The sequence below is a fragment of the Trichoplax adhaerens genome, genomic scaffold (genome assembly GCF_000150275.1).
Source record: "Trichoplax adhaerens TRIADscaffold_2 genomic scaffold, whole genome shotgun sequence".
Lineage (NCBI taxonomy): Eukaryota > Metazoa > Placozoa > Uniplacotomia > Trichoplacea > Trichoplacidae > Trichoplax > Trichoplax adhaerens.
The window spans coordinates 237,171-250,389 of NW_002060944.1; the positions used below are offsets into that span (position 1 = coordinate 237,171).

The window sequence follows — 13,219 nt, forward strand, 5'->3', positions numbered from 1 at the left end:
TTGTACTTTTTATTATACAATTGTCAGAATAGGAGCCATTTTTCCAATCACAACTTGAGCAACTCTGAGAAATCATATAAAGCTTGTCGGATTTTTCTAGAGTGGGGGTACAGGCTGTACAGTAATTGTAATGCAATATTTCTCAGCAGTGATACTAATGGTGTCTCCTCAGGTAGTGATGATGTTACATATATAATTAATCCTATTAAGATTTAAAGAGGTTCAAGTTCCTTCTCGAAATTTGCAAAATCTTGATACATTAAAATGGATATTTTACGTTTTATTCAATGGATGGGAAAGATTTGTCCTGTATGGAACGTGATGCAGTTGCGTTAGTATTGGATGCTTTTAATGAATTTTATCAATGGTCCAGTTCTTCTTTATTTTCCATTCCATAAGAATCAAGTGTATTCATGCTGAGGAGTACATCTGCGTATAAGTGTATGCGTTGATCGATCTCTTAAGTTTAGAAAACCAATTAAAAGCGCACAAGTGTTTTACTAGAAGTCCATCTTGTATAAGATATAACGACATTGCTTTACTCGAAGTAAATGATTCAAGTTGAACATAGAAATGTGTTTGCCTTATTCACTCCAATTATGGGAAATAAGATACTAATATAGATCAAAGTAGCTCATACCTATGGCATGCTGTCAAAGAAGAGATGATGGCAATCACTTGACTCACAGTCAATACCATAAAGTTTAGAAGCGTTTATTATCTCTGAATGTTTCTATCGATAAATGAATTAGATGCGTATGTACGCTCGTATATTCAAGAGTTTATTTTCCATGACATTGATTGGACTGATGAAGGACATCAACCTGATGTTCTTTTCGCTATCATTTGAAATTTATAGTCGTTGATTCTACGGTCCATCAAGAAGTTTATTATTCGATCAGACATGTGCGCTCAAGAGTTTTTATTCCATTCTACACTGTTGCGGTATGAATCGTTGGCCATGTCCTATTTGGCGTAATCATTTCAACTTCATTTTCAGATTTAGTATACTATCGATGAAAGGAAAGAATTATGAAGGACCAGTACAAGTTATCGTTGTAATCAGGTCTACGCTCGTATATCCATGGTGGAATAGGATAGACAAAAATAATGTTCAAGCGATACTGGTCTTACCGACTAATTCACAGATTGAATCTAGGTACGATCCATAGCACCATCGTTCAATAACGATGCTATGATCATTATAATCAAGTGTTTACGTTGATTTTTTAATTTTTATTTCATAGCATGGTTACTTGCGACTGGTAGAAAATAGCAAACTACTGTACCGTGGTGGATAAAAAAGTATGTTGGCAAGAGAAAATTTTGTTTTCAAGTGGTCGATAGACAGAATCTGCAAGTGTATTTTCGATTTAATAGAAACAAAGTATTGGCAATGTTGAACAAGATGATTCTCCTCTTCTCGTCCAGGATGCATGACCAAGTTGACTATTGCCTTGTCGATCGATCGATCGTATTGGTTCTTTATCGTAGATACACCAACAACAATAAACTATCCTCTATTGGTTTCATGTCAATGATATACAATCCTCTTGGATGTCTTAGATGCTCATTCGCCCCATCCATGCTTACTCCTACCTAGCATAAAGATGGGATCCTACTGAAAAGACTCCAATTGCCTATCGACTGAATGGATCGTCATGGTAATGTTGTGATTGAAGTTGGACCCAACCAACCTTGCACTTGAAGTAAACTAGCTACGTCTCCTAGCGAGAGAAGATAGCAAATCACTTACGTTTTGAAGGTGAGAGTGCATTAAAGGAGATTGCTCGCCTCGTTTCACATTCAATTTGACCATCTTGCTTGCTCTCTCTTAATGCTTGTCAACAATCATGGAGAAAATGGCTTTCCAAGGCTTCCGACATAGCTTGGCAAATGGATGGAAAGATTGAAGGGGGGGGGCAGTCGTTCCTACGTCCTATGACGTCAACGATAGCGGGTCTGTGTCTCCAGTAGCACGTACGCGCTCGCGGTACGTGCTCACTGAGGGACGACAGTGCAGTAGAGTCAGAGCTGATCGAGTCAGACGCAGTACTGGTTTGCTGCTGCTTGCGCGTCAGTGTCTGCGAGGTGGAAATCACGTGGTCTACGCGAGATTGAAGTGGAGTTCCCTACAGTACTGTGCGTACAGTACATTAGTGTTACACTATTGTACTGTACAGTACTGTAGAAGAAGGTCTTCCTTGGTCTTCTTGTCTGGTCTTTTTCTACTCTAGTAGTCGATGATACAAGGGATAACTTGACGAAGCACAATCTGTCCAGTTGTAAAAAAGAATTTCTACACTGTACAGGGTGTACGGAATGTGTTGCTACGAAAAAATGCTAAATTTCGTGTAAAACTAGGTACCCTGTACACTTATTTTGAAGGGTCTCAACTGTACAGTAGACTACACCAATACCGGTGTAACTTGGCAGACAGTAGTGTACAGTCTATTTGATACAGTATCAACTTCAAACACTGTAGCAAAACCTGAACAGTACGTACAGTACAGTAATACTGTACAGTATAGTGTACAGTGTACAGTCCGCCATTTTGGGTCCTGTATTCTACTGTACAGTACAGTGTACAGTCTACAGTATTTGGTACAGTATTAGCTTCAAACACTGTAGCAAAACCTACAGTATACTGTACAGTACAGTACAGTACTACAGTATACAGTAGTGTACAGTGTACAGTCCGCCATTTTGGGTCCTGTATTCTACAGTGTACAGTCTATGTGGTACAGTATCAACTTCAAACACTGTAGCAAAACCTGTACTGTACTACAGTGTACAGTATATAGTGTACAGTACTGTGTATCGACGTACAGTACTGTAGAGTTCGCCATTTTGGGCCCTGTACTCTACAGTGTACAGTGTACACTGTACAGTACCAAGAGAGAGTACGGAAGAACGACAGCTCCATGTGCTATACTGCTGGCACGACACTGGTCAGTACAGCTTACGCATACTGTACTGGAAAGTGCAGTCTGCAGCAAACGTCCAACCGGTCCACCCTACAGTACCCCATGTTGCATACTACAGTACACAGTAGACTGGACTGGACTGGAATGGACTGTAGGAGGAAAGGCCAGTCCAAAAGCAATCACGTTGTGCAAGGACAGAAGGCTTCAAACAAAATGGTAGCCATGACCTCGTTGAGAAGAATTGCTCATTTTCTACCACAATCCTCATCGATGTACAGGTTTGCTCAATCATATCATGAAACCATGCAATAACGTATTAATACTACTATTGCCAATCACCAATACGCTAATCATGATAACTTGATCGCATACTACTTCAAGTCCAGCTAAAAGTCGTTTAATCGAGCACATTGCTGCTTTCAACGCCACCAACAATAACTCACCAGCGATCGACGTAAACCATAACTTATTCCATTCGATCATGCTAGTGGAGACTGCAATGATGAGTGCAATAGTTCACCACTACAACATAAGTGTACTGGTTATTACACAGTACTGTACAGACAGTAATGTAATCTCTTTCGATCCACGAGCTACGCTCAAGTCATAGCACACGCAATAGCTGCTTCGACCTACGCAATCCACACCAATTGACGGAATTCAAATTGGTCTCGATCATATTTGACCACGACTGTCGGAAACGATGATAGCGGACTAATTGGATTCAATTCTACTAGTTATGACAGTGATTTCAGGATCATGGTGTCAGCGCCAATACTATTACAGTAGACAGTACAACGAGATCGACACATAATGTCTTCTTTTTGTTATCAACTTCCTTGCAATCATCCTATACAATACTGGACTGGAACGTCATGACTGCTATGGCTAGTTTTATTCAATCAAAGTGAAATTGATCCGCCTTGAAGCTAACGTAGGAATCATTTCTATTCATTTAGGGTACTTGCACAAAGAGCACCCAATGCTTGTATTATAGTAGCCTCGAGGAATTGCCAAACGATGCCTAAACCATCGGCGGATGATCAGCCAAAAGAATATCCAGAAAAGATTGTTAATATAGTCGATAATATCTCGCAATTGACGATATTAGAAGTGGCCGATCTCAACGAATTATTAAAGGTACATGGTTAAATAAGTAAAAAACGTGTAGTAAAGACCCTAAACCATAACTCTATCCGTGAACGTAATCATCGCTGAGTAAAATGTTATTTTATCAAAACTCCATAGGCCCGCCTGAATATCAGCGATGCACCGATGGCAATGGCTGCTATGCCACAAGCTGCACCAGCTGCTTCGGTATGTTCTATCTCGACTTGACGTCGATGCTTAGTATAACTTTAATGTATCACATCATGACTTCCCAAGGGATATGTATATACATACACGTATACTCGTATATTACATCAAAATCAGTAATATTCCTTTCAATCATTTCTACAGCAAGAACCTGCTGAAGAGGAGGAAGTACAGACTGAATTTACTGTCAAATTAATGAAATTTGATGATGCCTCAAAAGTTAAACTAATTAAGGAAATTAAAGCTCTAGTCGATGGAATGAATTTAGTCCAGGTATGACATACTCTTCCTTAGTATTATTAAATAGCCCTCGAAGGTATATGTGTTCTATCTTACGCAGTACACGGTCATTATATAATCATAGCATTCCCTTTTATACAATCCTGCTGACCTACCATTCGCATTGTATTCATTGTTAGGCCAAAAAATTTGTCGAAAGCACACCTCAAGTAATCAAGAAAAACATTTCCAAGGAAGAAGCAGAGCAGCTGAAAAAGACTTTAGAAACTGCTGGTGGAAGCATTGTCATCGAATAATGTCATACACACTACGCGTTCATAGATAGGCTTAGTGTGATATACTAGCAGATATAAACTGTTATCTTGTATTTATCGAAATTTATTATGCTAAATCAATTTTATAAACTGACTAGATTTTCATCCATAACTGTACTGCTCTAATTTTTAACATCAAATGGCTACATACATTTGCTGCACAAATTTCTTATGGAGGCTGAAATGCGTTCATTACTATGGATTATATACAGAGGGATATGTTGCTGCATAGTGAGACTGTATCATGCATGCAATTTTTCTACATCATCACTTCATGCTTTACTTTTTTTTCCATTTTCAACTATCCATAAATACGCCGTTGTATGATGTGTCGATTGCTGATTGTCAATCCATCGGATATGCAATAAATATCCAAACCAACCATTTGGTTATTGCATCGAGTGCTTGCATAAAAATATTTTAATAACGATCCAACACAACATCATTGCAAAGGTATTATAATCTTTCAGTTTTTACTACACTTCACTTTAGTAAAAAATTGACATGCATTGATTTACGTTCAGTACGTACAGTACATTCATCATCCTGAAGTTTGTCGACAGTCAATAAATTAGCTGATTTACTAGAAAATCACTCAAGTTATACAAAAAAATTTTCAAAAACATCTGGAAATTGCATTTACAATATAGACGATGTCAATCTATGAGTCTATGACTGCTTCAGTCATTTAGGAGTCCAACACAGCTACAATGTATTGTCGAGCATCTTTAAATATAAAACATTACTTAAATTCAAGTCACAGTCCTGCTTTCAACCTAATGCACTACCCGTATAATAGCATATTTAACCCATCAATCATTGAAGCAAGCCGGGGACAAAAATGACGTAAATTGTCCGTTTAGCTATACCTATGCGACAGCGACATTCATCGTCCAATCAGACAAGCCATCAAATTGGTAATATTAATGTTGTAGTGGATTAAGGAACCACATACTGCCTTTATTAGCACAGACGTCCTACAGAATATTATAGATGAAATCGTAACATGATTAACATTAATTCAATAGTCTATTAATAAGCATAAGTTCTGCTAATTCCATACTAAAAAAATGACATACCTTCACAATCTTTAGATATTGCTTATCATTTGGTGCTTCGCCAGTTTTTTCAACCATAGCTAAGACAATCTCCCTGCGGCGTAGTTTAGCCTTGTCTTTAAATAGATCTAGCAACACTTCTCTATACTAGAGGCATTTAGAAAGATTTCATATTCATTTAAACTACCGTGATTTAATTATTAACCAACAATACCCGTCTCATTGAATGTTATAATTGAAGGATGTTTAAAAGTAAAACGCTGAATTATAAATACACAATAGTACAAGTATACAAACGTGATAATCTAAAGTCATTCATTTACCTTATCATTAGTTTCATTTAATTTCCGTTTAACATATAACTTTGAGGGTGTTTCATTTGGTGATAAAGGCTAATATGCGATATTGATAGTAAGTACGACGATAATTAGTGATAATGGTGTATGACATGAAATTTATCATATAATCTACGTAGGAAAGTAAGAAGATCATTATATTCTACCTGATGTTCTAGTTCTGTCACTCCAATTTCTTTTAAACATCTCTTTAACGTATTGTCGGAAACTCCTTTTGCCATAATATGATCCTCCTTTAAAGCTGTATTCAACATCATTCAAAATGAATCTTACTGGACGTGTCTTGTGTAAGATTTCGGCTTATCTTAGACAGGATTATCGACAAAAAATGATTCATACTAACTTCCTTGGTAAAGTAATAACCGTCTTTTTAGTGTTTCTAAGCTATAAATTGAACGATCAAAGATTTCGCATAACCAGTTCTTTACAACAACGATTAATTCATCTGGTACAGCTGAAGTATTGTTATTGTCATCATTTTCCGCCTGCTTAAGCTCGTTCATACGATCAGTTGTCTCTGCTACAGATTCGTCCACATCCATTGGCTCATCCTTAATTTTGATATCATCGCTACTGTTAAAATTACTTTGCTGAGCTATTGCCCCATCGGGAACGTTAATTTTAATCTTGCTGTTACTTGGGCCGTCAACAGAACTAGAGTTTGCATTTACATGTTTCGCAGCAAGTTTTTTAGCCATTTTAATACGTTCTTGGCCAGATATGATTGCCTTATCTTTACCCATCACCGGTTTTTTATCTTGTACTGTCTCTGACTGGACCCCAGTCGGTTGAGTAGGTAATTTTAACCTTAATTTTAGTCTGTTAAACATAAAATAGAACATAATAAATGGGAAGTTACTAGCGTTATACACAAAATATAATATATGAAATTTATTACGCCAATTGTCTACAGCTTACTGCTGGTATTTCTTTTCCCAGTATTGTACCTGTCGCTGAGCTACATCAGGATACCTATTAAATTACATTGTAAAAATTACATATGGATTACAGTAAGGCTAGCGATAAGTTATCAATAGTGCCTCATGCGTTACCTTTCAATAAATTGATAATCGTACGGCAGGCAAAATTCCCAACCTTTTGTGACACGAAGAAGGGCTACTTGCGTCATGATTTCTTTCAAATCCTCGCTAGGTAGCTGACGAGCATATTACACGGAAGTTTTACTTTCAAGCACTAAACTTCTTTGACTTTGTTATGCGAATATATTACTATGACTATGCATACAATACTGTACAATCTAGTAATGTATCACGCAGACTGTGTACCTTAACTACCATAGATATTTCTTTCCTGCTGGTTATACGAGTTTGTGTAAACTTCCATAACTGCCACAAGATACATTGCGATATTAGTAAACAACTATACTCGAGTACGTAAGAGCATAATAACACAATTTGTGAGGCATTTCATTGAATTTACATCAACGAAATAAATCTCAACATAAAATCAGAGGAATACAATACATACCAGATAATCTCGAGCCAAGCACAACATATCAGACGGGATACCAGTAATTGGGCTAGTAGTTCCTTTTGGATAGAGCAGTTCACTAATTCGTTTAAATTTTTAAAATCATATTTAGTCATTTCATTTATCACATCAATTAGAGTGCTAAATCGTAAATAGCCATATTAATTCTATAAATCAAGACTGAACCTTTTAACTATCCAACACCCTTGTACCAGAACTGCAACTTGTTGCAAATATTGAATAATGGCCGTATCATCGATATCAGAAGGCTTTGAAAGGATAGTGCCAAGCTGGCTGAACTGCATTGCTTTCGCTTTTATATTAGTGCATGAAATTTAGAAAGGAAAGTTTAAAAATTTTTGCTGAGCAAATAAATACCATATTGCAGTCTTTAACATACCACTGAGAAGAATCGATTTAATCTGTTCTGGTAAGCTCATTGTTTTCAATTGTGTAATGGACAAGATATTTTCGGGATTAACCGAGACACTATGACGAAATAACATAGCAAAAATATTGCAGGACATTTTGAGAAATATGATTGCATGATTATAAGAGTGCCAATATTAGATTGCTATTTTTACCTAACTTCCGCTGGAGGAGGCGGCATTAACGCATCCAAATAGCCTCTACGATGAAACATTGTGCATACAAATCTTTACATTTATACATCACTAACCAAGATTTTAAAAGAAAAGATAATCATGTACCTATACGCAATAATGCAAAACTTACTTGGCAGATATACCGTAATCACATGTAATCTCATCCATATTTCCATTAGTTAATAACTCTCTTTCCACAGTGGCCCTGGTATCATCTCGACCCACAAACTCTGCTTCAATCCATTGTTCTTCAGCATTCTTCTTTTCAAGATATGCGTGAGAGCTAATTCGATAGGCCTTGGCTTGATCAGACTCAGGGACAGCATATCGAACCTAAGAATTGGCGAATAATGCAAATATGAAATATAATGATTGCTAAATGCTCTTAGGTAATCAAATAGTATGATTTAAAAATGAACATACAGTAACCGGTTTAATGTCTTCCTCTTCTTCGGAATCTGATTTTACAATGCCGCTATTGCTATTATCTAATTTTCCTGTACCGTTCGCACTTTCTGCCATATTAATATAATCAAAACTAGGCCGTAACTGAAGCATAGCTTGCACAGGAGTTACATGTAAAGCATCTAAGTATTAAAAAAATAGAAAAGTCTTACTTGTTGATTTAAATCTTGATGCAAGGTACAACATAATCGGCCTTTTGATGTTATTACAAACAACTTTAAGTAATCTATGCAACGAAATAAACACTTACTATTTTTCATAATCCCTACAGCATAACGATCATTATTTTCTGCCTTCATAGAAGCTAGCACCTGCTTATCCATGACAGAACTGTAAAATAAAGTTAACCTATTACAATAGATCAACATGACAATGCCGCGCTAGCTACCGTAGGACCTGTCTTAATCTACATCACGCAATTACTATTATCTAAGGACAAATTAATTGTACGAAATGAATTAATTTTAGACCAATAGACAATCATACTCATCCTAAATACCAATGCTATACTTGTGTTAATCGAATAGTAAATATGCAATAACAAGATACTTATTTAACTAAAAAGGTTACAACCTATTATAAAAAGTCTGATTGTTTCCTTTTAGAGAGTTGGATTCATTGACCGCTCGAGCCATATCTTCACCTTTATTTGTACAGTAATTTTTTTCAGTATCGACCGCTACTTCTAGTTCAACCTATAACAAGTTTCATTAACGAGACAATGAGTTAAGCTTTGGATATTAGAATCGTGGTCAAGGCCAAAGCCTACTTACCTTTTGCTGTTTTGGCTTGATACGAGCTTTCATGCATGATGTGTCAGCGTAAGGCATCCGAGTGGACCTTACCGGATACTAGAATGGATAATATTCAATTACAACGAATAATTTTCAGTTGAGTTCCTAAAAACCTGTTCTAATAAACTATCATAGCAAAACGTAAATTGGTGGTTTCACGTCGATTCTAATTACCATAGTAGAGTATCATGGATTAGTAAGTAGTGCAGAAAGGCATGCATTGCTCTACATCGTACAGTATTATGTTTACAAAAAATGATTTGTGAATACTTTAAGACGATCATTCGAGTCGAAATTTTAATTCATTGTGCTGGTGATCAGCAAATATTTTGCTGATTTCGCCAACAAGTAAATTGATTATAAGCAAGATGGAGTTTTATCTAACAGAGCCTTAAATGACTGTTAAAAGCGATCGTAAAGGACGATAACTTATTATGTGAAACAGATTATAAGAATTTCATCTATACTTAAATGACTGGTGCTCTATTTTGTTGTAAGCCAAGCAAGTCGTTGCATTAGCTAACACGTTGTACTGCAACCACGATTACGAGCAACTCCCAAATTTACAAACGGCTACCATATTCACAGCCACAAAGGATAGGATAGAATGTATTTCACGTTCTGTATCGTTCAAAATTGATAGTCAACGAGTATACTTTACTGCGATCGTCATTAAAATAATGCATAACATAAAATTAATCGGGCTGGCCAAGTATCATTTCAGTTCAAAGTTCTACAATAATTATGAATGCATCGCGGCCTATTTTTAATATTGTGCAGGTTTAACAAGTATTAACTTGCACGATAATGGAATATTTCACTTTGTCGTCAAATCGTGTAGAAAGATATACATATTAAGAAAATACTAGCTTTGCTACAAGTATGAATTCATCATTGGTATCCACTTATCATATAGAATATTGCAATACCTCAATGGACATGATTTCTAGTGGAAATATTGTCAAACAGGTGAATGCTATACCGTATTCGAGTCTCTAGGCTTGTCAATCCGGCATTGACTGGAGTAATGATGGAGATTACTCTTCAATACAAGTCGACAACTAAATTTCATTAATATGTTGCCCGTGTGGACAGAAATCTGATTAGCCTATCATCCCTCCATGGTTGGTGTACTACTTTTCCAGGCTCTTGTTAATGCTACAGTAGAAGATTATTAACTCAAGTCTGCAATGACAAGGAATGAAGACTCCACAACGTCAGGAATGAATTGAACGGGATAACTCATCATCCTTCCATTGTAGTATTCTATTCATTAATAATCATGCTAGCAGACTTTATCGATACTAATCAAGATCTGTCTTCATGATATTATTAACAGGCTCATTTCATTACAGCTATCAGCTTACCATCATCAGGTATAAATTATCCTTTAAATGATGAGACAAGTAGACGTCGATCTATGAAGAAAAGCACAACATGAACTTTATTCTTATTCATGTTCACAATTAATAAGCTTTCATTGCCTTTCAAGAACTTTTCCATGATAGTAGTATCTAGATTAACTAGTAGGATGATGGAAAAAGTCAATTTTATACCTCTTTAACAACAGGATCGTCTTCATCGCTGCTCTCACTCGAGTTATGGCCACTTTCTTGCTCAGCCATTTTGGATTCGTTTACTGTTACGCATGCGTTAAATGTCTGTGCTAGTTTTACCACTTGCAAATATATAACTGAATGAACCAATACTTGCAGCTGTATAGGGTATCGTACAGTTGTAACGTGAGTCCAAATTGTTTAACGCTATATTACAATGGGGTTCCACCCGGAGAAGGTTATGGTTTGGGTAGCGATAGTTCAGCTTCTACATAGGCAAACCTAAATGGCTGCTGAAAAGATTCGAGTAATTGATAAATGAGAATATTATAAGCTGAAAAGTCAGACTTTTGAGATCAGGTAGGTAATCCTAGTTTGCAGTTAGCTGAAGATCAGCTGCTATTGGACAGATACTATGATATTTTACATCAATATTGGATGAAAAACTTAAAAAAATGAGGATTTAAGGGTCTGGTATTTTTGCCTGCATCTTATAGTTGGAATATGGCTATAGATTAACGATATGGAGACAATATGGATTTGCACAGGATACGTAGAGTATATCAATATATATCTAAGGTTCAACTAAATAGCTGCTGCTGGATTTGAGAAATTGATAAAACCTGAAAGTTAGACTTTTAAGACCAGGTAGACGATCTTAGTTTTGCAATTAGCTGAAAATCAGCTACTATTGGACAAATACTAGGATATTTTATATCAAAATTGGAGGAAAATTTTTTAAAATGAGGATTTAGAGGTCTGGCATTGTGCCTGCATGCTATCCTAGTTTGAAGGCAGCTATAGATTAATTATACGGAGACAATGTGCATTTGCACAGGTGATGGCATAGAGTATATCGATATTTGAGGTCAAACCAAATAGCTGCTACCAGATTTAAGAAATTGATAAATGAGAATGTTATAACTTGGAAAGTCATACTTTGGGGACCAGATAGACGATCCAAGTTTGCAATTAGCTGAAGATCAACTAGTATTGCACAGATACTATGATATTTTATGCCAATATTGGATGAAAAACTTAAAAAAAATGAGGATTTCGAGGTCTGATATTTTGCCTGCCTCCTTCCTATTCTAGTTATAAGATGGCTATAGATTAACTATATGGAGACAACGTGTATTTGCACTTATCAATACTTGAGGTAAAACTAAATAGCAGCTGCCAGATTTGAGAAATTGATAAATGAGAATATTTAACCTGAAAAGTTGGACTTTTGAGACCAGGTAGACGATTTTAGATTTGCAATTAGCTATAAAGATCAACTGGTATCGGACAGATGCTATAATATTTTATGTCAATATTGGATACAACAACTTGAAAAATGAGGACTTGAAAGTCTGATATTTTGCCCGCATCCTGCCCTAGCTTGAACATAGCTATAGATTAACTACATGGAGACAATGTGCATTTGCACAGGTGATGAGATAGAGTATATCGATATTTGAGGTAAAACTAAATAGCTGCGGCCAGATTTGAGCAATTGATAATGAGAATGTTACAACCTGAAAAGCCGGACTTTTAAGACCAGGTAGACGATCTTAATTTGTAATTAGCTGAAGATTAGCTACTAGACAGACACTCTGATATTTTACGTCAATATTGGAAGAAAACTTCAAGATCAAGGATTTGGAAGTCTGTTATTTTGCCTGCATCCTGTTCCAGCTTGATGCTAGCTATAGATTAACTACAGGAAGACATGGGTATTTATAAAGGTGATGATAACACAGAGCATATCAATAGTTGAATCTAGACCAAACTCAATTTACTAATACTAATAATATTGTAGGCTGAAAGATGAGAGCTTGAGGTCATGTATTGAGTCCGAACTTGCAGATATAGCCGTAGGTTAACTGCTTGGGGACACACTCTGATTTAATGGAATTGTAGAGTACTGTACAGTATAGTATATCGGTAGGGGAATATAAATGACTGGCAACTATCTATGTTAAATAACCCTATGTATGAATATTTTGAGCTCTATTTTTCATGGCGTAAAATCGTCCAATATTCAGTATAATAATTAAATGCACCAATTGATGCTTCACTGCATACATAAAATAAAGAAGTGTGATAAAATA

General features: G+C 36.2%; 2 protein-coding genes across 2 annotated transcripts; one reads left to right on the forward strand and one right to left on the reverse strand.

The window, feature by feature from the left end:
* Window positions 1-3,941: 3,941 nt before the first annotated feature.
* TRIADDRAFT_20666 (uncharacterized protein) lies at window positions 3,942-4,780 on the forward strand (the record flags this gene model as incomplete). Its single annotated transcript, XM_002109105.1, has 4 exons — window positions 3,942-4,067; window positions 4,176-4,244; window positions 4,389-4,517; window positions 4,664-4,780. Coding segments are annotated over 4 exons (441 nt in total), but the record flags the coding sequence as incomplete, so codon positions are not given.
* Window positions 4,781-5,721: 941 nt separating this feature from the next.
* On the reverse strand, window positions 5,722-11,192 carry TRIADDRAFT_52872 (uncharacterized protein; the record flags this gene model as incomplete). Its single annotated transcript, XM_002109683.1, has 18 exons — window positions 5,722-5,775; window positions 5,878-6,003; window positions 6,180-6,248; window positions 6,359-6,453; window positions 6,556-7,031; window positions 7,131-7,184; window positions 7,265-7,368; window positions 7,499-7,558; window positions 7,701-7,762; window positions 8,104-8,192; window positions 8,288-8,332; window positions 8,439-8,641; window positions 8,732-8,895; window positions 9,024-9,103; window positions 9,347-9,468; window positions 9,547-9,624; window positions 10,935-10,985; window positions 11,124-11,192. The coding sequence occupies 18 exons, from the start codon at window positions 11,190-11,192 to the stop codon at window positions 5,722-5,724; spliced, it is 2,001 nt and encodes a 666-aa protein (XP_002109719.1).
* Window positions 11,193-13,219: the final 2,027 nt, after the last annotated feature.